Genomic DNA, 25,444 nt, shown 5'->3' on the forward strand with positions numbered 1-25,444 from the left:
ATCAGTCGTTGTACAAGGTAACATTGTTATTTATGGGAAAGAAGAAGCCTTTAACGAGGCTAACTTTCAGTCAGTTAATCTCACTGTGATGTAAATGGTCTGGAGCCAGCTGCTTGGAATAACAAACAGGATATTTGGCTCCTTTAACAGTCGCGTATTTTCATTGAATAAAGGGTTAAAGTTTCTAAAGAAACTGTTGTGCTGCGTTGGGGTAACAAGGTAACTGGTTATAGTGAAATAGTCAATTAAGTGTCTTGCGACTGGCTTTGACAAGGACGCATCAAAACCAGTAGCTAGACACCTTAATTTACCTAATCATTCTAAGCAACATATGGCAATCTGCGGTCTTTCCTTACATTTAGGTAGCTCGGAAAGCCGCAGAACTCTTGAAAAAAAAGTTTATCTTTCAAATTGGCACTCTTAATCCCGTAGGTATCAACGAACGCTTTTCATTCTACTAATTTATTCGTGATTTTCTCGTCGCCATGCTCCCACCAATAGCGTTGATTGCTCCACTTTCCGCATATAACCCACACACAACCCACAATTCCTCCATTCACTCTGACGAAGGGCTAGCGCTCGAAACGTCGGCTTTTTAACTCGTCAGGGTTGCCAGTTTCAACTTAGAGTATTTTCATTGATCGAGTAAACTAATTTATTTATTTAAATAAGAAAGTTATGAAATGAACTGAGTTTTGCGCACTCTGTGATTGGTTGTTACTGCTGATCTATCCGAATGCACACTCCCAGATGGCTAGCGCTCAAAGGCGGCGAGAAAGCGCGGCCGAGGCTTGGAACTAGGATTTGTTCAGGCGCCATTTTAGGATCTTATGACGTGGCCATTCCCATGCGCAGATGATTGGATTCTCTTAACTGCGCATAAAGGCCGCTTTCTGAAATTTGCACATTGAAGGTCGCAGATTTTGAGGAGGAGTATACGTAAACTGTTGCAATTTTAGCAGGATTTTGTCTATTTGGAGGTACCGAACGGTTTTTTCGAAGCACATGGAGCACTGCAGTTCGCTTGGGTTGATTTCGTTGGTTCTATGTTTATGGATTTCTTATGCCGCGGCATTTTATCTACCCGGTCTTGCGCCGATTTCTTACTGCGAGACTGAAAAGTCCACAAATCCTCCTTGTTCGGTAAGTTTGGGAAAGGTAACCTTATATATTTTGAAATCCCGTTGTACTGTGTAACATGCAGAACACTATGGAAAACCTGTTCTAGATTAAATTAACGAATTTTAAGCCAAGGTTGTTAGAATGGTGTTTGTTTGTGGCTGATTGTAGTCAACGGTTATCGATCCATTGGTATATCAATCCATTTTGCTTCGACTTCTTTCAACGACGCTATTAAAGTGTAAGGTTATGGCACTTATCCTGAGACAGTGAATCAAACCTATGTTATCAGCTAATGGTTAGTTAATTTATTGCACTGACGCTTGCTTCTAGCAATGTATAGAATTCAATCGTAGATTTTTACTTGTATATTTTTCTGTTCTCAATTTATTTACTTGCACATCAACGTCGATCGATTGGAGCTTCTCGTCCTATAATTTTACCATCAACAAATGTAGAAGTTTTCCTTAAACAGAAATCGTTATCAACTTTGTTAGTTTGTTCGCTTTTAAATTTATCGCAGTAGCACATGTGTATAAAAGCTCATGGCCGTTGCCAATCATATTATAATTCAGCCGTTTCAAATTAACCAAGGAAATATCTATTTTTAGACATTGTGATATCTTAGCTATGTGGCAGTATTAATTTTTTCTCTTTCCTTTTCAATCCAACTCAGTTTAAGTGCAATGTGTGCGCTTATTTTTCGTCGATTCTACATTCTATGCACGAAAAAGAAATCGTATTTCCCAGACAACCAGCCCGATACGCTAAGAATTAAGGTTTTGAATAAATTTACCTTCAAGCTGTTAATTGGGTAGTTAGATAAAAGTCTTCTCGTAAATAAACAAACAAGCCTGATGGTTTTTTTTTCTACTATCTAAATTTTACATGAGGTTTCATCAAGTCTTCAATCTAGTGATTCCAGCAATTTAATTGGATTAGTGTTACTCTTTTATGATATGAATTGCAAGCTAAAGTAGAATTATTCCTAGGTGTAATTTTTTTTCAAAGTGGTTGGATTTTTCACCTTGGTGTCGTACATTTACATGCATATGCATCACAATAATTGGAAATAAAGGGAATAAAGATCAATATTTTGACCTTAACACTTGCTAAATACCTGTTTTTTTTTTTTTTAGTCAAAAATTGATTTGTTTGTAAATCGTCTGGATTCTATTGAATCAGTGATTCCATATGAATATGCAAGGTAAGTAACTTTATTATCAACACTGTTATTCTTTTAATTCATTCAGTAAGTGGTTTTAACCCAGCAGTAAAGATTGTGTCATCTGATCGTCTGAATGAGAGTAGTCCAGAAAAGAACTGTTGGTGACAGGTTTGAGTGATGTTTCAACAACCTGAGAGCAAATCATTAGCAATATTGAGTGTTTATTTTTAGGATCACACTATCTGAGACAAATGGTTAACACTGTCAACCACCTTTGAATTCAGTTACCTCTTTTAATTCTGTTGATCTTTCTATTTCAGTCAATCTTTAACCCTATGTCTGACCTTTTTGTACAGGTTTGATTTCTGTCTACCACCCACAGACAAAACATCCCCAACGGAAAACCTTGGACAGGTCTGTAAATACATGTAGGCATACAGTAATCATGAACGAACTTCTTCAAATATTTATTGTTTGAACGATAATTTCAGTTGAGTTGATAGCAATGAAAGTTTGGTGACAACTAATGATGTTTAAATTGTGTTGTCATGGCAACTAGTACCAAGGCATTGTTTGATCTTATTAAGGGGGGCTTTCATGTTTGACAGTTGGTGATACATGGTTCTTGAGATTTGGTCACCAATGAAAACAAGGAGGGTTGCTCCTGACAACATGATTTTGTAGTCAAAACTGTGTCGACAAACTTTTTTCATGCCATACTCAACTGGTGATGGTAATAATTATATCTCACTTACCCGGCTTTGTGCTTCACTCTTGAATTAACAACAGTGTTACTTTTTTACAGGTCGTTTTTGGAGAAAGGATAAGGCCTTCCCTTTACAATGTAAGCAATAGCTTTCACATGTAAAAATGGTGCCTGTGTAGATGCCTTCATATTTATCTGCACATTAACTTAGTTAACATCCGGGGTTATTTACCACATGTAGCTTTTTACTGTTGTGCTGCGGTCAATTTTTCTGTGATGTAATACAGTAGGTGTACTTCACATTCAATTTACATTCCATAAGTTGGTAATCTTTCTTTATTCTTTTTTTATATTTCTTTCCATGTCTGACAGATTACTTTCAAGAAGGATGTAGCATGTAAACAACTTTGTGTAAAAAAATACACTGACAAACCAGAGGATAAAACGAAGCTGGAATTTTTGAGAAGTGGAATAGCTCTTAATTATCAAAATCATTGGTAAGAGGTGGCCAAGTCTCAAAGTCCTTTTTATTGATTGATGATGAATCATCAGATTCTACAGTATACTTGTACAAGTCATGTACATGAAGCTAAGGCAATTTTTGTTCGGTATGAGTGGTAGGGCTGGACACTAACAGTAGGCCACTAGCCACAGACTGGTAGAAATTCAGTTTTGATTAGTATTTTTTTATTTACACTTGCCAGTTTGGCTAGTAAACAAACTGAAATTGTTGTAACATCTAAGTTGTCACTAGCCACTTGGTTAGTAAGTTGAAAAGTTAGTGTCAAGTCCTGAGTGGTCTGGGTGTTTTAGAGTCATCCTGTAATAATTATTTAACCTTTTACAATCTAACATCAGTATGCAGATGTAACTCAGTCGCCGAATAGACTTTAAAGCACTGATGGTCGAGTCCAAAGCAATACTAAAATCCCCTAAGATCAAAACCAACTCCAACACTATTGACCCCGTGCTTTCTTCATTTATTTTCTTGTTGCAAGGGCTCATGGGGTTAACACACTCACAAGGGCTCATGGGTCACTGACCTCACATAGATTCTCCCTTATTATTCTTTATACATATCCTAAGGTGTAGGTAAAGATATTTTTTTAACAATCAAGAGCTTCTTGGTGGCAGTTTACTCTTACTTTACTCTTGTGACCTTTATGGTTGATTCAGAAGAATTATTGTATCCTTTGTTGAGTCCCTTTATTGTGTCTTTTAAGCAGATACTGTCTTGTAAGTGAATGCACACACTTTAAAGTGAAAACTTGGATTTTTCTTCTGTTTATGATCTCATAAGCTGACATGCATAATTATTGACTCTTGGTAATAAAATTTGTCTCAAATTTGAAAATCAATAAAAATGTACTTATTTGACCTGTATTTTGAAAGTGCAACAAAAACGGGCCCCTCAAATATCAGAGATGTTCTTGGTGTTATCTTGAACTTATTGTTCTGATCCTATCATACATCTTTCTACTTTTTGCAGGATTATTGACAACATGCCTGTGACTTGGTGTTATGAGGTTGCAGATGAAGTAAGAAAATACTGTTCTACAGGATTTCCTATTGGTTGTCATGTGTCAGAGGATGGACAAGCTCGGGATGCCTGTGTGACTAGTGTAAGCATTTACAGATTGTTCTATTGTTTAATTATTTAACTACAGGTCCTGGTTGCTCAGGTTGGATAATGCTATCCACTGGATAAATCCCTATCCGGTGGATAGTGCAGTATGTTTTGCTAGTCCTTATCTGTAGGATAGTAATTTACTCGTTTGATAGCATTATCTGCCCTTTTACAACTGGGCCCAGAAGTTTTAAATTGAGGGTTGAAAACCAAAATTGAAGTTATCATTACAGCCAAACATAACAAAGGTAAATGTCATCATTTGTGTACATGTAAGTCCATGAAAACTCATGGTAAAACATGGGGAAACTTCTTGGGGATAAGAAAAGGGTGACTAAAAGGCATGACTGGTTTGAAATGGTAAATTGGCCACCGTAACAATTACAAAAGCTGACATTTTGAGTGTTAGCCCTTCAATGAACGCTTTTCATTTCACTAATTTATTCATGTTTTTCTCGTTGCCATGTTCCTGCCAATAACGTAGCTCCATTTTCTGCCTTTAAAAGTACACACAGCCCACAATTCCTCTGCTTGCTCCGACGAAGGGCTAATGCTCGAAACATCAGCTTTTGTAATTGTTACGGTGGCCAATTTACCATTTCAACTTTGTTGAATGATATATCCAAATTATTTCATTACCCCTACTGATGCTGCCCCTAACAGTTTCTTTAGAAACTATCAGCCTTTATAATTGGTTTGAGTTTTGCATCTGATTTGTTGAAAGGGTAGCACAAAGTCTCATTGACCAATCATTAAGCAAACTTAAGTGGAGAAAAAGCAATTCAGGTTTACCTTTGACAAACCTTCCAAAATTTGCATTACTTTCTACATGTGGTTTTTTAGCTCAGTTGGTGGTAGGGCCCATCTTCCACACTTTTATTTGTAATTTCTTCATTTGTAGTCCAATCATGAGGATTATTAAATTTTGTCACTTGTTTTTGTTTTGGTTCGTTACAGACCAAGTTCAATAAACCTGGGATGCACTACGTCTTCAATCATGTTGATATTGAAATCAAATACCATGACGGGACAGGGGAGGAATGGGAAGGAGCTCGTCTGATGTCTGCCAAGGTCACACCGAGAAGGTATTAACTGCACAATAAACTTTATTAAAATCCAAATCCTACCTAGCAACAATCCTAAAAAAGTTGCATTCATTTTAAATTTGTACAGCTGAAGCCGAATAAGAGGTCATAGGTAAAAATTATCAATATAAAAGGTAACTATTTGGAATTCAATCTTTCAAATGTTTGTGAAGGATAAATAGTCTAAAAGTCGTTATTTACAAAGAGAATAATGATAAAAAAAAGAATGTGTAGAGAGTGAAAGTCTAAAATTCAATGGAAATGATACTTTTAGTTGTTTGGATGGTCATTGTTCTTAAACACTCAGCCCAGGGCTTGACACTAACTTTTCAACTTTCTAGCCAAGTGGCAAGTGACATCTTGGATGTTATGACAATTTTGGTTTGTTTACTAGCTAAACTGGCTAGTGGAAATCAAAAACCACCAGCCAAAACTGAATTTCTCCTAGTCTGTGGCTAGATTGGGCTACTGGCAGTGTTGTGCCCTGTCAGCCTAATCATGGATCTGCTGAGCTGGACTCTTGAGTTGAGGGTCTGGGGTTTGGGTCTAGGGTTTGGGATCTGCTTAGGTCATTGTGTGCTGTTCTTGGGTAGGAAACTTGACTCCTACTGTGCCACCCCTTATTAAGGTGAATTCCAAGAAGAAAAAAATGTTATTCAGCAATTTCTTGAGAACTTTCCTTGTTTGTTCCCGACCAGTATCTGTTTTTAAAAAAATACATTAAAAAAAGATGGGTGACCATGCTTGTTGAAGAGATAATTGTTTGGCCAATCTTACCTGTTTACTGTATTCCTGTACCAACACTCATGAAATAGACAGAGAGATATTTTTTGGTCTTGACAGAAGTGCAGAACATAGAAAAGATACGAGTCCCAAAAAACAAATTCCAACCTCACACACCTATACGCTGTTTTCACCACTTCTCTTCTCCAAGATTTGATTCTTCTTGGGGACTCAAATGCTCGACAAGAAATGAAAGAAAAATGGCATTTCCTCATGAAGAAATTTTGTTTATTCCACAGTATCAACCACAAGGAAGGGGAGGTTCCCAAATGTGATGGTGACCTTGATGCCATGGGTTTTCCAGCCGAGACAAAAAGCGTTTACATTGCCTACACATACTCTGTTACATTCCTAGTGAGTTCGACCTTTCAGTTATCTTAAACCTACATGTACATGTAGTCTTTCCAAAAATTTCAGTGGCCATTCTCCCCTCTTTCTGCCACACGTTTCATTCAATTTTACTGCTGAGAATTTAGAGGTCAATCACATGATGTTGGTAAGTTGATATTTTTCTTCATTCTCATCGCCTTATTCTGGGTAATGCCTGTATTGAAATTGAAAGGAGAAATCATTTTGTTGATCACTCCTAGTAGTGTAAAGGGTTAGCTCTTTGTAACTCCCATGAGTGATCAAGACAGAATTTCTCAAACACAATGAATATGTGAAATTCGTATATATCTGAACTGTGGTTTTAGAAACTTATTTGTGCACGATCCTCACAGTAAAGAGCGTTATTTAAGCAGAAGTGAAAATCAGACCTGAAAAAATTGAGGCCTGTACTGAATTTGAACCACAGACCTCTGCGATACTGGTGCAGCACTCTATCAATTGAGCTAACAAGACAAGTGGGCGCAGGTCATCAAATTAATTCGACATAAACCCATAAGATGATAAATCAAACACAATGAATATATGAAATTCATATATCTGAATTGCGGTTATAGAAACGTATCTGTGCACGATCCTTGCAGTAAAGACCAAATCGATACAACTTCACACAGACAACTGATGAGAACACAGGAAAATATCAATCATGGGATTATTATGGTAGTTGATCCAGTGAGAAATTCTTAGAACTAACATCACAGAAATAGTATTGCAGACAGTAATGAGAACTACATTTTCTAATGAGATCTTGGAGGTTGAAGCTTTAAAATCTTAGCTTAACAGAAGGGTTTCTATGGCTAAAATCATGGAAAACTGGAAAGGAAAGGAAATCTAGAGTTTATTTGTGCTAAGACATTTTCTGTGGTATTATAATGTCTACCACATGTACATCATCATGTACAGTGGAACCTCAATTTAAGAAACCTCTGTATAACAAAGTCTTCGGTATTATGAATGATACTTCAGTTTGAGCCCGGCTAAAGTTACTGTAAAATGTTTGCCACAGATCCTTGTTATAATGAACTCTCAATAATTATAACGAACCAATTCCCCCAGTCCCTTGGCACTTTGTTAAATCAAGGTTCCATTGTAATATGGAAACGCCCCTCTTGGCTCTCCCCTTCCCAAGCTCCTTATGGTTCCTCTTGTAACAGTTTTACATTGCATTTTACCTCATGAAATCAAGCATTCCAGTTTTAATACAGATAACTCAATGCAAACCTACCTCTGTACCCAAGCATACATGTAGATCTACATTACTACATTTTCATACTGAATTTTACCTTTAATTTCTTTTTTTTTGCAGCAAGAGACAGATCCCAATCACAAATGGGCATCCCGTTGGGACTACATTCTTGATTCAATGCCTCATACAAAAATCCAGTGGTTTAGGTGAGATATACTTGATTGTACTAACATGGGGTACTGTGGCAAGTAAATGAGCAGAGTTATGTTTGAAAAAAAACAAGATGTGAAAAAAAATGAAGGGCATTAATAGTAAGTTTGATGCAATCGTTAATTATGAGTCAATCAATGGATAGAGTGCTGGACTGTTGTGCGGGAGGTCGAGGGTTCGAGCCCCCAGCCGGACCAACACTCAGGGTCTTAAAATAATTGAGAAGAATATGCTACCTTTCTATAACATCGAGAAATGGTCAGATATTCAAGTCTTCTTGGATAGGGATGAATAAATGGAGGTCCTGTCTCCTGCAGGGTTAGGGGTAGGAGACGTTAATTTCCCACGCACGAGATTATTGTGTGATGGATGTCCTCCCCTGGGGTGGGATGGGTGGGTTTTGTTGGAGCTTAAACCTCATAGGGGACCCATGTCCTATTGTTTCTGCTCCTGTACTGGGTACAAATCCTCAAATAAATAAGTAACTCTTTTCCCATACCCTGCTGACAATGGTGTGATAAGAGGCTATGTTGTAAGGCAAAATGCAAACATCAAACAACAATCAAACAATATCCACCAGTAGCAGGGGTTTCATTAATGTTTTCAGCAGGAGGGCAACTGGTTTTCTCAGGCATGCAAAACTTTTTGAACTGAACTTCTTGTTAACTGCCGGCCAGTTAGCTCAATGGATAGTGCGCTGGACTGTTGTGCGGGAGGTTGAGGGTTCGAGCCCCAGCCGGACCAACACTCAAGGTCTTAAAATAATTTAGAAGAATTTGCTACCTTTCTATAACATCAAGAAAATGGTTAGATATTCTAGTCTTCTTGGATAGGGACGAATAAATGGAGGTCCTGTCTCCTGCAGGGTTGGGGTAGGAGACGTAAATTTCCCACACACGAGATTACTGTGTGATGGATGTCCTCCCCTGGGGTGGGATGGGTGGGAACGTGAGATCGATATGGACTGAAGCGGCTGCCAGAGGCGCCTGAGAAAATGCCGACATCTGTTCTCAACCTTAACAACATCTCATTGTAACAAACCTGTAATTCAGCTCTCTGCAAAAGGTTTAAATAAGCATCATATTAGTATCATAAGGTAAACTTTCCTCCAGATTGTCAAACCAGGTGGGCAAAACCATCCTCACAACCTGTCAATTTTCCCAGTGCCTGGCCCTTAATAGGGACCTTAAGCAGTCAGGATGGCAACGCCAAGGAAGACTGTCTTCAATTAAAAATTGAATTTCTACTCTCAGTTCGAATTTCAAAAATGGCTGCAGGAGCTTACTGTCTCATATGGTGCCACAACTCAACTTCAGCATGATGTATAAAAGTAGGGTTGAATTCCAAATGGAAATTAAAATAAGTTCCTGTCGCGGTTTCGGTTCGCAGACGACGCAAATTTTGGCGATTTCACGTTGGTGTTTTGCATAGGACAGCTAAGAAATGTACAAAGTTTCAAAAGGCATGTGCTGAGCTATTGTTCTGCCAATTAGATCTCTTGTTTTTCCACGTCCTGGTTGCTGTCACTGTTGTGGTTGCTTAAGGTCCCCATTGAAACCCCTGCAGTAGGTAATGTTCTTTCCTTCCATGGTCTTTCTGCTTCAAAGTGTATCAATTGTGCAAGAGGAATCATCTTCATACAACCAAAGTCTTCCTTTAGAGTCCAAGGGCAACCCTCATGCACTGTATGCACAGCTATCAGCAGATTATATAACAAAGGGTTTGGAATTCAACCATAGGCTTGCCTGTGTAATTTCCACTTGTAGGAATGGAAAGATGTGATGTCTTTGCAACAAGTATTTTAGTTTAGTGCAGTCCTTGGGGTGGTATTGATCCACTCTAGCATGTGATCTAATAAGTGTTTGTGATCTTTTGTTGTCAGCATCATGAATTCATTGGTCATTGTGCTGTTTTTGTCGGGAATGGTGGCCATGATTATGCTGCGAACTCTGCACAAAGACATTGCTCGTTACAATCAGATGGAGTCAGCGGTATGTACGAATCTAAAATTATGAACATTAAAATAGCTCGGTGCAAAATGAGACTCGCAGAGAACCAAGCTCAATTCTAATATTTCAGACATTTCAACTTGACTTTTTACAGTCTAAATGCTTCTTACTAACAACGTTTGGGGTTTATGCTGCAAGTTACAGACTGTTTTTCACCTCTCTGGTTTATGACCCAGCAGGGCTCGACACTAATGGTAGCCCACCAGCCACAGACCAGTAGAAATTCAGTTTTGGCTAGTGGTTTTCGATTTCCACTAGCCAGTTTGGCTAGTAAACAAACTGAAATTGTCGTAACATCTAAGAAGTAACTAGCCTGCTGCCAGGTACTTGGCTAGTACCGGTAAGTTGAAAAGTTAGTGTCGAGCCATGCCCAAGGGTATTTAAATCTCTGAGCTATTTTTGTGTAAGACCAGCAGGGAAAACAATTTCTTGTCACATAGAATGGTTAGTACTTGTGCATCTTTGATGCAGGTCAAGACAAATCAATTCAAAATCATTGTTCAGTCATTAAATGTCTTGACAAATTGTAGGAAAACACAAGATTTAAACTTACTGGGAATTCACTCCTGAAGGGTGGGAGCAATAATTGGTGATAAAGTACTTGTGATTTTGGCAATTTATCATTGAGCTGAGCTACATATGCTGTAACCCACTAACTTGACCAATCATGTCATGCATTATAACTGAGAGATGAAATTAATTGTAATTATTGCACCTTTGTAGGAGGATGCCCAAGAAGAGTTTGGCTGGAAGTTGGTTCATGGAGATGTTTTCCGGCCTCCCAAGAAAGGAATGTTACTGTCCATCATGTTGGGTTGTGGAAGTCAGATATTTATCATGGTGTTTTTCACATTAGGTAAGTGTGAAAGATTAATGTGAGATTGATTATTTTTGTGTGGCCTCAACAGAATTGTGTCCATTTTCGTTTTCGTTACCGGGGCTACATGTAAATCGGTTTTCTCTAACATGAGGGAACTTGGAATACATTTATACAGTACTTCCTATCCTGCAATAGAATGAGATGCCATTCTATTGCAGGATACCCCCTCCCCTCCCTCCCACAGCATGCCCCCCTGCCACAGCATTTTTATAAGGCTTTCCTAACCGTTAGCCAGTGTATATAAATTTTATCCTCCTGCCTGGAAAGAGGCTCAAGAGGGTGAAGTGTGTTGCCGAAGAATGCAACATTCTAGTCTCTAACGATTGGCTAACTACTTTTCTCTACCCTTGCTTTGAGTTTGTTTTGTTGTATTTTTGCTTTTGTCAGGGATCAGTTCAATTTTTTTTCCTTATACATCAGTCTGCATCTTCTCCATACTGTTCTCTATACATTTTCTATGGTGCTGACAAGGAGAATTTGTTAAACAATGAAGAGTTTCTTTAATTGTTAGTCACTCTTAGAGGGTTAATACCTTCTTTTGCTCCCTTTTAGTGTTTGCTTGTCTTGGGTTCCTTTCACCTGCTAATCGTGGAGCTCTGATGACGTGTTCATTGGTAAGTTGCTGCCTGACATTCATCGAAACAATAAAATTAATAAAAGTCTTCAGAGTAGATGGAAGGCCTTAGTTGAATTAGAGGAAATCTACAGTTGTTTCCAATCAGCAACAGTTCAATGCTGTGTTACATGTAGATGCTAGAATTAGCATCACTTTCCTTTGCCTAATTTTTTGTAACTGTTATTAGCGAATTGTGAAATTAATGTAACTTTTTGAGCCAAACCTTCAACAAGGGCTACTCAGGGCAAGTCATGTGATTTGACATTTTACCCTCATTGCAGAAAAATAAAAATAAAGTCATTTGGAAGAAGTGTGGTAAAAGTTGACAGTTTTGTTTACCAAAATGTTTGAGAGCGCAGTCACAGAAGTCCTTGAAGGACAAGGAAGGAAACTTGGTGTAATACAATATTGTCAATAAAAAACAGGTGTAGGTGTAAAAGTATTTTCTCTATTGCTTTTTGTAGGTGCTGTTTGTTTGTCTTGGTTCACCTGCTGGTTATGTTTCTGCTAGAATTTACAAAAGTGAGTGTAGATACATGTTACTTGTAAGAAGTACTTAATGGTATTTTCAAGGGGGGAAAGTTAGATGAAAAACATTTAAAGTACATCTAATTATGCCTTTTGTTTGACCAATTTAGATTTTGTTTGTTTAGGAAAGGTATTTGCCCATTCTTTTTAAAATATAGAGATAGAAATTTCTGTTATTCCTTTAATTTACCTTATATATCATCCCTCGGTGGTCGTCAGTTTGTATGCATTTTTTTCTGTTTAGCGGTTGGAGGTGAATTGTGGAAGACCAATGTCTTGTTATCAGCATTCTTTTTTCCTGGGTGAGTATGCATTGATGTACAGCTTAGTAAACTGCCTGAAACAAGACAGTCAGATGTAATTACCTCTGCATTTTTTTAGTTTGTGGGAGGAAAATTTCCTTGTGTGACCAAGGCAAAAGGTGTTCACTATATAATAATTTTTGATAACGATGTACAGTGAATATATGCAACTCAGAATAATTCTTACTCCTTGTTGAGTCAAATTTTTTACTGCAGTAGAAAAGTGTCTGAAGCAAATAACAAAGCTTTTGATCACTAGTGCTATTATTAATATCATTATGTTCACGATAATCGTCAGCATCATCGTTATCACTATTATAAGTATCATTTTTATTGTCAGTCTCTTTATCATCGTTTTTGTGGTTGTATAGATTGTCATTATTTCTGTTGGTAAAACTGTCCTTTCATTATCATATAGCCAAGATCTCTAATATTCTTAAATGCAATGACTTTTTCTTCAATTTCAGACTGATGTTTGGCATTTTCTTCCTGCTGAATCTTGTTCTATGGACTGAGGGTTCATCAGCGGCTGTTCCGTTTACGACTCTACTTGCCCTATTAGCCATGTGGTAGGTTTGAACCTGAATCACTGACAGCCGTTAACTTTGCGCATTTTAATGAGACCTGCGCAAAACGTTCAATTTTCCTTTCTTTCTTGGTAGGTTCGGCATTTCAGTCCCACTGACATTCTTAGGAGCTTACCTTGGATTTAAGAAAAAGGTAATTACTTTTATAAACCAAACCCCTGATAATAAAGTACACGTAAATGTAAATTTAGCTTCTAAGCCAGAAAACCCACCTGGCTAAAACCTAACGTGGTTTTCTTTCACCTTGACCTTTACACTCTAACATCATTATGCATATTCTCCATACTGTTCTCTATATATTCCTTACGGTGCTGACAAGGAGAATTTGTTGAATAATCAAGAGCTTCAGTTGGTGATCATTCGTTTTATTCTCGTGACGTTAATGTTGGAATCTGTGGTGATATTGTAAGGAGAAATTAGATGCAGGTCGCTCTTAGGAATAGGAATAGTATAAGGTTGTATAAAGGGCGGGAAACGCTATCCAACGGATAATTCGCTAACCAGTGGATAAGTGATAGCAAAACGTATAGCGTTATCTACCGGATAGAGACTGGTGCAGAGAATAGCGTTGTGCGACCTTTGAACAACCGGGGCTAGGAGTATTGTTGTCTCCTTCTGTTCCTTGGATGAGACTCGCCAGTATGCGCTGGTTTGCTTTCGGCGTTTTAGCCCGAAATTAGCCCGCACTGAAATTACAATTTGGAATGTTGGATAATGAATCTCTATCAGACGTTTTTTTGTGTAGTATAGCTGAGTATTTTTACTCGTTGTTTGTATTTTGACTCGCCCTACAGGCTCGTCAAAATACAGCACAGCTCGTAAAATACTCAGCGATACTACACAACAAAACGTCAAATAAGACATATTTACTGTGTTTAAAGGTAATTGTGAACGTTTCACATTGCATTGTAATAATTATGTGGCTGATTAAGTGTTTCATTTTTTTCCTCTAGCCAATTGAACAACCAGTTCGAACCAATCAAATCCCTCGTCAGATTCCAGACCAGGTTAGTGGAATTTTCACAGTGTTATTAGGACTCTGAAGAATGCATTGCGCCTAAGTTGGAGGTTTACAATCCAAGTCCAGGTTCTTCCAAAGGGGTTAACGTTAATCAAGGATTAACAGTTAACCCGGGCTTTAATTTCTCATGTGGAGGAGCGTGTATAAGAGCTAAACTTTTGTTAGGTTTTATATGAATGAGTCGAAACTAATGGTAAAAATACAAAGAAAAATTCCTTTGCAGAGCTGTGAAACTAAATTAAAACTTTACACTAACCTCGGGCTAGGTTAACCGTGTTTTGATTAACCCGGCCCAGGTGGTTTCACAGCTCAGTTTTGATGCAAATACTACCTTTGCCTCAACCATTTTGTATTTGACGCTGATTCATTCATAACTTAAATGAAGATGGGAATGTCTGTTTTAGCGCAGTTTTCAATTGAGTGTCGAAAATAATCCGGAACTGCATTGATTTTGTCCTACATTGCTCTGCGATTGGTCCAGAAAACTCTCGCCACTCTCTCAACCAATCAGATCCAAAACTAAATTCAATCACGACGTGGTTACCCGCGTTTTCCCGCGCTTTAGGCTTAGGTGTTCATTGGCTCTTCAGGGTAACTTCTTTTCATCTGATTGGCTGTTGTGATTGCGGTGATTTTGCTTTTACATCACGAAAATGAAAAGTGCTCTAGTGCTTTCTGTGGAATAGATTTGTTTCAAAATATTTAAGACATTGTCTCTAAATAAAATATTGTTGCCTTGCAGAGTATTTACACCAGAGCAGCGCCTGGAATTATCATGGGAGGTGTTCTTCCGTTTGGCTGTATTTTTATCCAATTGTTTTTTATCCTAAACAGTATTTGGTAAGTCTTTTTATGGTTTGAATTATGGAGGTCTCACCTATAACCCATTCCCCCCTTTTTTTTTCCCGTCTGCGTGTAACTTGTTACTGCGTTTTTACATTTTATAAACTCGTTAAGTAGACTGCCTTGCTTAGAAGATATCAATATATTTGCAGGAGTATCAGGCGAAGTTAGATGATGCGTACCTGATTGTAATCCAAAACTTTCTGTTTCTAATTGTGCTATACGTTTATTTTGTCGTTCAAAAAGTTTATATCTTGCCTATTGTAATGAAAAGTTTAACCACTTCTTGCGAACACTTAACAATACAGACACACCCTTCTAAAACTCCACTTTTTTGTTTAAATTTCTTGAATTATTCGTTAAATTTTTTTCCCGAATTTTGGGGTAATCCAACAAAACGAGGCTTCATTTTATGGTTGAAATGTATGATTGATGTTCTTTTTTTTTTTTTCTGCATCAACCAGGTCGCATCAGATTTACTACATGTTTGGTTTCTTGTTTGTGGTTTGTTTAATTCTGCTGGTGACCGTGTCAGAGACCACCATACTGTTGTGTTATTTCCATCTTTGTGCTGAGGTGAGGAAATTTATGAAGTTAAATTCCAATCAGACTTAGTCTGTCCATAGTTGTTTCATCCATAGTCAAGTGTGGGAGCGCGTAGCGATATCACGCGAACGTGCGTGGAACCATCTCCACCCTCGAAGGTTCGTGTAGGTAACCCCCACGCGGCATTATTTCGCCAATACACGGGGCAATGATCGAAGTGAAAATAAAGATCTGAGCAGACCACTAAAATCAGGTTTAGTCGTGCGCTACCTTATACAGGTTAATATTTGTGCTTTTGTATATTATAGTCACCGTTACACTGCTATCTTTCACATTTTGACACTCAGCACGTTGTTTCATTCTTGGCAAGTTTCAAGCAGAAAAAAATCGTGCTACGGTTGAAGGCGAAGCTGTAGCTTTCAGCTCTAAATAGAGTGCATTACTGGTAGCTCTATAGGTGTCAAGCTTTTTTTCGCGCAAGGGTGACATTCCTCTTGTGTATTCTCTGAAGCTAAAAGCGTTTCTCATTTATCGCTGAAAGAACTGGTTTTCCCTGGTGCTAGTGGGACGGAAGTCCACGGAATTTCACCCCTCGCCAATGTGCGCGTGTGAGTTGCTATGGCTCGCGGGTGCTAATGCCAAACGTTCACTCCTCGTCAGTGCGCGCGTGTGGGGTGCTTTGTATCGTGTGTTCAAAACGGAACTTCATTCATCTTCTGTAAAGTTCGGAACTCAAAACTTGTTCGGAACTCAAAACTTTAGTGTCCCCCATTAGCTTATAGCTAAAAACATAGACATTTAAGGTGGCTTGTACCAGTTTCTTCGCGCGGGGAACAGGTCACTCTTGCGTGACGCGCGCGACAGAAACGTGCGAAAGAAGAGCGAGATCAAAAGATGAAAATTCAAAACAAAGATGGCGGCGCGTGGAATTTTTTCTACTTTTGTGAGAAGTTTACCTAAGAGCTTGTATTTGATATGTTGAGCGGCTACTGTGAATGCAGGAGAAAGAAACTAAGATAAAGAAGACGATTTTCGGAGAAGTAAAGGTTGCTTCACTTCACATTTAAAAGAAATATTCAACCGATATGAAATCTTGCGACGGCGAAAAAAGAAGAACTCAAGTGAAGGATTATCTACCTGAAGAGGAAGAAGACTTTGAAACTTCAAGGAAAATAATATGATATAGCCAGAAGTCATGTGTAGGATTTTTAAGATGAGCTCGGGAGGCTGTCTATGACGGCTGTTTAAGGATTTTCTTAGCAGTAAACGTCTGTAAACATCAGATCGTAGGTGCTCGCGCGAACACAAGCAATTGTCAGCGGCAGCTAAAACAGATCATGCGCAAATGTCGATCTTATAGAATCCAGATTTTTAAATGCGCGAGAACGCGCGTGGAAATTGCTAAACTCACGAAAGCTATTGCATGAAAACAAGTCTGGTGACCCCTTCTTTTTATTGTTCCAATGTAATAATAACGTCGAAAGGAAACATCAGAAAAAAAACTAGAACATTCTACGGAAGGAAATTTGCGATGTGTGAAAATTGCCCTTTTTGTTTTATTTTTGGAAATTCCGCTCCGTAGAATTTTTAAAAATCTTTGTGAATTTTCCTTTTCTCGTGCCAATAGCAATCACTGAAAAAAATCAGGGGGTCACCGGGTTAGTTTTCGAATTATTTAAGCTATAGGGTAAAAAATGCGTCTGAGTAAGCCTATGAAAACGTTGCCATGGAAACTGCTAGTGACGAAATGTCACTTATTTTTGGATAACCAATGATTACGTAATTCAACCCCGTAAAAGTGTTCAACTGGCCTTGGTCAGTCTTTTTGTTGTATTCTTTCAAAGTTACAAACCATCATAAAGACGAAAACCGGTACGAGCCACCTTAAATACGATCTCGTCACGCAAGAAGTCAGACTCTTATAACGGTACTCGAGACCGTAACTAGATCGTATCCCGATGTTTTTCGCTTATTTTCAACTCTTTACTCCATTGTAGGATTATCATTGGTGGTGGCGTTCCTTCCTGACAGGTGGCTGTACTGCGGTGTATTTCTTTCTGTACTCTATTCATTTCTTTGTCACCAAACTGACCATAACAGGAACAGCCTCCACCTTCCTGTACTTCGGCTACACACTGATTATGGTGATGATCTTCTTCCTTTTCACTGGTAAGTGCTTTATAGGTTTGGCCATTGTGATTGGAATCCTGCGCCATTGTGATTGGTATCTTTTGAATTTGAATATATGAAAATCGTATATGTGTGCAGCCCGGTTTCGTGAAATGTATGAAGCGATCCTCGCAGTAATGAACCCTTCCTGTATAGTAGTGGAAATAAGGCCTGAAAAAAGAAAGGCCTCATTTCCATTATTACATAAGTAGGGTTCATTATTGTGAGGATCGCTTTTATTCATTGGTATCCTTTGCCATCATGATGGGTATCCTGTGCCACTGTGATGGGCATCTTGTGTCATTGGTATCCTTTGCCAATGCGATTGGTATCCCATTCCAGGCTCCCGTGTGGTGGAAACTCAGGAAACTAGAGTTGTTCTCTGCTGCGCCTCGAGAAATTCTTACTGTCTTACAAGATCTACAAATAGATGCCATGTTGCTTTTCGTCTGTTCAGGAATCGATCACAGAAGATGTCATGTGGTAAGAAATATAAGTGGCACACGGAACAGACTCACGGCAACATGGAATCCATCTGTTTAATTTTTTATGCAATAAAAAGCAGTGGTGACGTCATCTACGTGACTGTCCTCCAACAGATCACAAGTATGAACCAATCAAAATGTGTGCATAAATGAGTTAGCCTTCTATATAAACCACGATACTTGCACGCTAAATATAAAATTAAACATCAATAAAGAGAATTATGTGCCAACTATTTACACCTTTCATTTAAATTTAAAATCGCATATTTTTTTCCCCAGGAACTGTGGGATTTTTCGCCTGCTTCTTCTTTGTGAGAAAAATCTACAGCATCGTCAAGGTAGACTGAGAAACTTAATGGAAACTGTGCTATTTGTGCATCAAGTGAAGGATATTGGAAATATCATTATGAACTTTAGCCAGCCACAACAGGAGACAAATGGCAATTGTTGGGCTGGGAATAAGTTACTAGGGGGATCTTGGTGGTTCCGTTTAATTGTAATTCAGTAGTCGTGGTATCAACTTCAGTTGAAATTGTTACGTTATTCTCTTGTGTTTAAAAAAGTAATGAGCACACAACACGGACTTAATATGTAAAACTTAACTTGGAAAACGAAGTTTCATTTTGAATAATTGCTAGTAGTTATTTGTATGCTTGGCGGTATAACATTTTAGCGGAGCTCACAGCGCGTGCGTAGCGAGTGGAAACGCTAGTAGCTCATCAAGGCGAATCTTAGCTGTTAATTGTAATCCTTTTGGTTGGTCATATGTGGAGAGTTTCGGTGGAAGTTAATTTATTGTTCAGACTATTACGGCGACCGTGAGACACGGGCACGGGGCAAGGTTATTGGAGCCGTAGTTATCAGTTTGTTTTATACACTCTTACCAATGCCAAGAACTCAGTTGAAGGAAAATTTCTGATCCGCGATGGCTACTCATGTGAGCCAGCGGTTTCAAAGCGAAGAAATTTGCCAAACGTCGCGTAGTTCATTGTCACCATGGAGATTCTCATCATGCACGTGTGACATGTTTGCGTGCGAACGTGTCACTGGCTTGCAGTTATGATTGGATGCATTAAAATGAAAACCCTGCTCGACTAAATTATAAAAAAAAAATCTCATGTATAAAAATTGGGAGTTATTTATCGAATAACTTTTAAGCAGGCATCTCGTTGTAGTTGTTGAAAGTTGTCGGATAAGCGCTTCTCATTACAATGAATTTAAATTCATTTCAATTGCGGTAAGGTATTTATCGAAGTTGTAAGAGGAAAGAGAAAGCGACATGAAGGCTTCATTTCATTTGCAGGGTGTCCAGCGGCATGGTTGCCCAAAAAAATAGGAAAATAGGAATTTCAGGATTGAGAAAATAGGAAAAATAGGAAACTTTGCACTAAAAAATAGGAGAAAAATAGGAAAATCAATAGTACTTTCGTCAACAAAGGTAGCCTCCCCACACGCCAGCTGCTATCCCCGATTCACCACTTTAGTCGATCAACAGCAGTGAACATAAATAGGACAAAACGAGTTTTTTGGTTTGAATTTTTAATCTTCCTGATATCCCTCACTGAGATAAATCTATCAACAAATCTGTACAACATAACTTTATTTACTTTGATTTCCCTAATTTTAAAGTAACAACTGAACTGCTTCACCTTCACTTTTGTTCAGAAACAAAGTTGGCTTTTCATTATGTTTATAACTTCAACATTAATCCAGCAGATGATTGCTAACACAAGAACATTTTAGTCTTTACTGAGCTGGCAGAGCACCTGCGTAGAGGTGTAAAATGACAGTTTACATTTACTTTGACTTTCTTTTCTTTAATGGTACAGCAGAAACATCCGCTGGTAGAGCTTTCTCCAGCAACTTCTGATTGTTTATGTTAACCTCCTTTTGCTTCTCCCTTACTGCTTCAAGCTTCCTCTTTGCCTTTGCCTGATTCGATTTGGCCGTTTCAATCATGAGACATGCAACTTTTGCACCTTGTGAATCAACCTTGGAACCTGAAGATAGAGCAGCCTGCAACTTACATGTGCCCTCTGACAGTAGCTCATTAGCCGTTTGCATTTCATCCATTGCCTCCTGCTCCTTCTTGTCTAGCCTCTCTCCTTTATCTCTCAACGATCTTGTCTCTTTTCTTAACTTCTCCTGGTCTCTTTTCCTTCGTTCTTCCTCTTCAGCTTTCAATTTCTCATCCACCTCCTTTCTCTTCTTCTCGGCTTCTTCTTCATCCAGCCGCTGTCTATGATGCATGTGCGCAGATCGCACAGCAGTTAGAAGACCATCTGTCAGGGCAAATTTTTCCGGTCTCAGGTTTTCAGGATCATAAAACTTCAAAGCATCTTTCACAGATCTAAGGCCAACAATGGTCCTCTCTCCAAGAAGTGTCCTTTCTTGCGTCACAATGCGGGCATTCACTGACAGACTTCGTTCTGACTCAGCATTTGTTTGCGCAAGAATAAGACCTGATTTTACTACTTTTGGAAGAGCAACATATCGAGGCTCGGTCCCATTAAGAGACTTGAGATTGAATACTTCTTGCCAAAAATGGTCAACGCGTTTCTCTTTGTGTAACTGCTCAACATCTTCATCGACAGCATAAACTCGCCACTCATCTTGAACAATGCTGACATCCAACTGAGGCTGCAATTTTTTAGCCAGTATTGCAATTGCCTTCACACTACTTGCCTTTTCTCTCTTGACAGGATTGAGACATCCTAATGCTTTTAAGAGAGTGTTCTGAAGAGGGAGATGAGACTGTAGATATGTAAGGGATGTGCTATAAAATGTGCGGATGCCAAGATATACAGACTTTCTACGATCTGGCTTGATTTGGGCTAAAGCCTTCTTGGTCGCCTCTCCAATTGCAATATCAGCATCGAGCAGCTGACTGTTTGCACTGCAGTCAATACTGACTAGATCACTACCAAACTTCTTCTCATACGCATCTTTCTTTAGGAATCTACCCATAAGCTTGCGCAAGAACTCAGACATTTTATCATATAAAAGGTGAACCTGTGGGCAGCTGTTCTGAAAAATGGTGAGGAAATCTTCAAAAACAGGTGAAACATTACCCACAAATTCCAACTGTGCCTTTGTTTTCTTTCCTTCTTCGTCATTTAACATTGCCGATACCCTCTTGTAAGCAACACTCTTAGGAGCTGTTTTGGGATCCTTTCCCAGATCCTTCACAAAGCTGCAGATGCAATCCCACTGCTCCAAAATTCTTCGCACAGAAGGGCCCAGACTAAGCCATCTCACCTCGGTATGCTTTTGGAAATTGTGCATCTCCACACCCATTGCAGATTGTAAAGTGTGATAGTCTTCTCGTCTAGCTGCACTGTACTTGAAAAGGGAGTGAATGTCCACACAAAGCTGTTCAATGTCTTTCCCATATTCCTCTAAACCCCTGCCAAAAGCATTATGGACGTTATGAAGAACACAACTTCCTAAGTCAATAAAACCACTAAAGTCTGGGTTGTCATTTTTGATTGCTCCTTCCAACTTTCTAACAATGGTTTTATTGACATTAGGGCCATCTCTTACCAAAGTGCACAGCTTCGTTATTGGAAGGTCATCTTTCAACATTGTTTGGAAGATACGGTTAGCCACCTTTTCACCCTCTGCATGACCAAAAAATAAAGAGGTATAGAAGTTTATCCAGACTTCATTATGAGTCGGGGACCAGTAACGAAAGGTAAGATCCATCTGTTTCTTGACCTGCGTGGTGGAGGTTTCGTCAAAGTGTAAACAAAAAGGCAGTTCTGACTTCTTTACATCATCAACAATTATCTGGTGATAGAAACACAAACACTTATAGTAAGTTACCTTTTTTTATTCATACACCAAATTAAAAGATGAAATACTGACATAAACTTTCAGTGATATCAAGAATCACACATAAATATGCACTCATAATTTGCGTATTCAAATTGCACTTTATATAATACCTGTGTGAAGTGAGGGCCCAAGCCTTCCCCAATAACATAGGATGCACGGCTTCTACCCATTGAAAAACTTGAAGCAATGTTGCTGTCAGGAAACATCGCCTTAAATGTGTTGCCAAGATTGTCAACTGAGCGAAAGCTAAAGTTACATGACGCCAACTTTGCTAACCAAATCACCTCTGCTTGCAAGCTGGCATTTTTGTAATTGATAATGGACAGCTGTCCAGACGAACTTCTCCTGTGCTCTGGCAGATCACAACGGTTTGAGATGCCTGCACTTGGATGACTCTGCAGTACAAACAACTTTCCTTGAGACTCATCCCTTGCAGGTTTAACAGCCTGAACATGCTTTGCTTTCCTCGCATGTTGCAATATCTGCGCTTTTCCAGAGTTGTCACAAAGAAACTCACTATCACAAAACCTACAGTAAGCATGGTAGTCATCCACTCCTTTACGACACCAAGAACTCAATCTTTGACCATTGGAATCGAAGGCAGAAAGCCATGCATTGCTAAACTTTGTTCTACCGCCAGGCATTTTCATACACCGTATTCACAAATGGCGGACACGCGGGAAAAAACTGGTGCCTAGTCATGAAAGCGAGGCGGAGGATAAACAAAAATTGCAAAGAAAGACTTTCAGAGAACTTGCAGATGTTTAAGCACGGATTCCACCTAAAATAGCTTTGTACGAACTCCGTTTTAAATACAATTACGTGGGATGTCTTCTGCTTTTAATGTTTAGTAGTGATTTGCTGTTCGCAATCAAGAAGGACGCGTATATCTTCAAGGAAACAGGATGATTTTGTAGGTTTGTGAAGCATCAGAAGCTCGACAAGTGGACGATGGCTGGAGAAAAGCGGCAAACATGTTTGCCCAAACTTCACATTGAAACCGAGTACAAAAGCCAGCTCACCGCAATTCGGTGAACAGAAATATAAACAAATCTTGGTGGCAAGAAAAAAAGAAACAAGCGAGAGATATATGGCCTACTCGTTAACGCAAGAGACGTCTGCCGCTGAACAATTCAAGTCTAGCCGATGGAAAAAAGGAAGACAGGAAAGAAGAGGTGACCGAGGTTTCAATGAAGTTATGTTTGATTTTTGTTTGCCAAGACGTTATTCTCTGGTCTTCATCGATGAAGGACATCAATAAGGACATCAATTAGAGCTAATTTTTTAGTATAAATGCAAGAGCGATCGGGTGGAGTACGCTCAAGATTTCAACTTGTTACTTGGCAGCCTCGGTAAGCCGGCCACATAATTTCAGCGAGTAATTTTGCATCTCTTATCTTTGGCTGTCAAGAGTTTGAACTTTATGTTCCATAATATTTTAAAGTTGAAGAATAGATAAATAAATAAAATGATGGTCTTCTTCAAGTTAAACGGATCCAGACTAGAATTTAATTATTCGGAACAGAAGCTTGCCGTGTTCAGTCCTGACACAAACATTGCCCTAAAAGTTTAAATAACTTAGTAAAATGTAAGCTTTATTCCACTTTTTTACCGAGAGCTCTCTGAGATAATGCCCTAGAGGAGACTAGGTAAATAGCAAGCCATAAGATTCACACACTACAGCTTCTAAGTTTGATAAAATTATTTTTAATTATTTCGCAATGACAAAGAATGCATGATCATGAGATTTTTGCTAAGCTGTGCTAACGTACCTCTAACAATTCACCCCAAACCGACGGAATTAATATGATCCAAAGGAAGTTGCAAATAAAGGTATACATATATACATAGATATGTATACAATGACACTGACATGAATGAATAAGCCTCGTGAATGAATCTTTCACCCGCTCTCGACTTGACCTGTTTTGTGTAATGACAGAGGTCCATTCCGTTGACAAGTAGGCCATATATCTGTCGCTTATCTCTCTTTTTCTCGCCACCAATATATGTTTTTATTTCTGTTTCAAAGAATTGTAGTGATCTGGCTTTCGTAGAACAAATGTGGCTATTACTTTAACTAATATTAGAACATCAGAGTCAACGTACTATGTGCTTTATGATCTCACTATAAAACACATTCAACTATAATTCCACTTTCAATTTTATTACAAATTTTGGCTTTACTGGCTAAAAAATAGGAAAAATAGGAGGTTCTGGTTAAAAAATAGGAGAAAATAGGAATGGGCCCAAAAAATAGGAAAAAATAGGAAAAAATAGGAACTGGACACCCTGCAGTATGATGTCATCTTGTGTACCCAGGAGTTTTGAGGCCATTCGTTGCAGCATAGTTACAACCAGAGAAAACAACTCACAATAATCTTCCTCCTTTTACCTTCATTCTCTTACATTGTGTTGTGTTTTCCGCCATTATGCTTTGAATCCCAGCAAGCTGTGGTACACAAGATGACGTCTCAAGCCCTGTTTTGGCCACGCGACTTGATACCACTCTTTACTAACTAAAGAAAATTGTCAAATTCAGAGGGCTATAAACTCTTCAATTTTTAATATTTGCAGATGAAATTTTTTCTTATTGCTTTTTAAGACTTGTAGTTTTAATTTAAGTGAAAATACTTTTGGTGTCACAGGCACTTTAAGCAAGTGTGTCTTCTTTGGACAAATTAATAGGGTATGAAACCTTCAAGGATTGACTTGAAGTTTGGTCCAAAGGCTCCCAAGAAATTTATCTAAACTAGACGCATATCTGCGTGAACTCGGGCTTTCAATATCCACATCTGGATTTATCTTTAGGGGACTGCCATATTGCCATTTTTAATGTCGTCATGCAATTTCATCATTGCCGGTCACGAATAAGTCTACCTGTGCAATAAATGGCTTGAACCTGGGGGTAACATGTGAAGGTGTAGTCTGATTGTCCGGGTGAGTGTAGTCCTGAGAAGGACTGTTGTCAGTGGTAGTGACTGACGTTTCAACAACCACACAGGTTGTCGAAACGTCAGTCACTAACACCGACAACAGTCCTTCTCAGGACTACACTCACCCGGACGATCAGACTACATCTTCACAAGTCTACTTGTGTTTATTTTTGTCTTCTGGGGTGTAATCAATGTTATGGTACTAGACAACAATCAAAATAATATGTTACCATATAGGAGTAAGTTCCAGTAGATGCCAAAGGTTGAAATTCAAGGACTTTTCAATGACTTTGAAGGCGAAGTTTTAGAAAATTGAAGGGGCCACTTTTGGAAAAGTTTGCAGAAGCAATTTTAAAATTATTTATTATTATTTCTCAGCTCTTCCATGAAAGAACTGTAACTTTCAACTTGAAA

At 38.6% G+C, this 25,444-nt stretch overlaps 3 protein-coding genes across 3 annotated transcripts in view; 2 read left to right on the forward strand and 1 right to left on the reverse strand.

Annotated features, from left to right (window-relative positions):
• The window catches only part of LOC148726303 (uncharacterized), a 51,070-nt gene that overhangs the window by 6,887 nt on the left and 18,739 nt on the right, over nt 1-25,444 (forward strand). The gene's annotated exons all lie outside the window — the stretch shown is intronic.
• Nucleotides 873-18,890, forward strand: LOC111342627 (transmembrane 9 superfamily member 2). The gene is made up of 21 exons (XM_022949724.2): nt 873-1,143; nt 2,259-2,326; nt 2,644-2,701; nt 3,093-3,131; nt 3,366-3,490; nt 4,483-4,615; nt 5,578-5,705; nt 6,728-6,842; nt 8,182-8,267; nt 10,154-10,262; nt 11,004-11,136; nt 11,713-11,774; nt 12,241-12,298; nt 12,549-12,606; nt 13,074-13,175; nt 13,269-13,326; nt 14,147-14,200; nt 14,957-15,054; nt 15,522-15,633; nt 17,601-17,772; nt 18,537-18,890. Exons 1-21 carry the CDS (start codon nt 1,006-1,008, stop codon nt 18,602-18,604), a joined length of 1,974 nt encoding a protein of 657 aa, XP_022805459.2. The 5' UTR covers nt 873-1,005; the 3' UTR covers nt 18,605-18,890.
• On the reverse strand, nt 19,840-24,388 carry LOC148726304 (uncharacterized). The gene is made up of 2 exons (XM_088727021.1): nt 22,205-24,388; nt 19,840-22,046 (listed from the first exon to the last, which is right to left on the reverse strand). The coding sequence occupies exons 1-2, from the start codon at nt 22,742-22,744 to the stop codon at nt 20,055-20,057; spliced, it is 2,532 nt and encodes an 843-aa protein (XP_088583147.1). The 5' UTR covers nt 22,745-24,388; the 3' UTR covers nt 19,840-20,054.

The sequence above is a fragment of the Stylophora pistillata genome, chromosome 7, assembly GCF_964205215.1.
Source record: "Stylophora pistillata chromosome 7, jaStyPist1.2, whole genome shotgun sequence".
Taxonomy (NCBI): Eukaryota; Metazoa; Cnidaria; class Anthozoa; order Scleractinia; family Pocilloporidae; genus Stylophora; species Stylophora pistillata.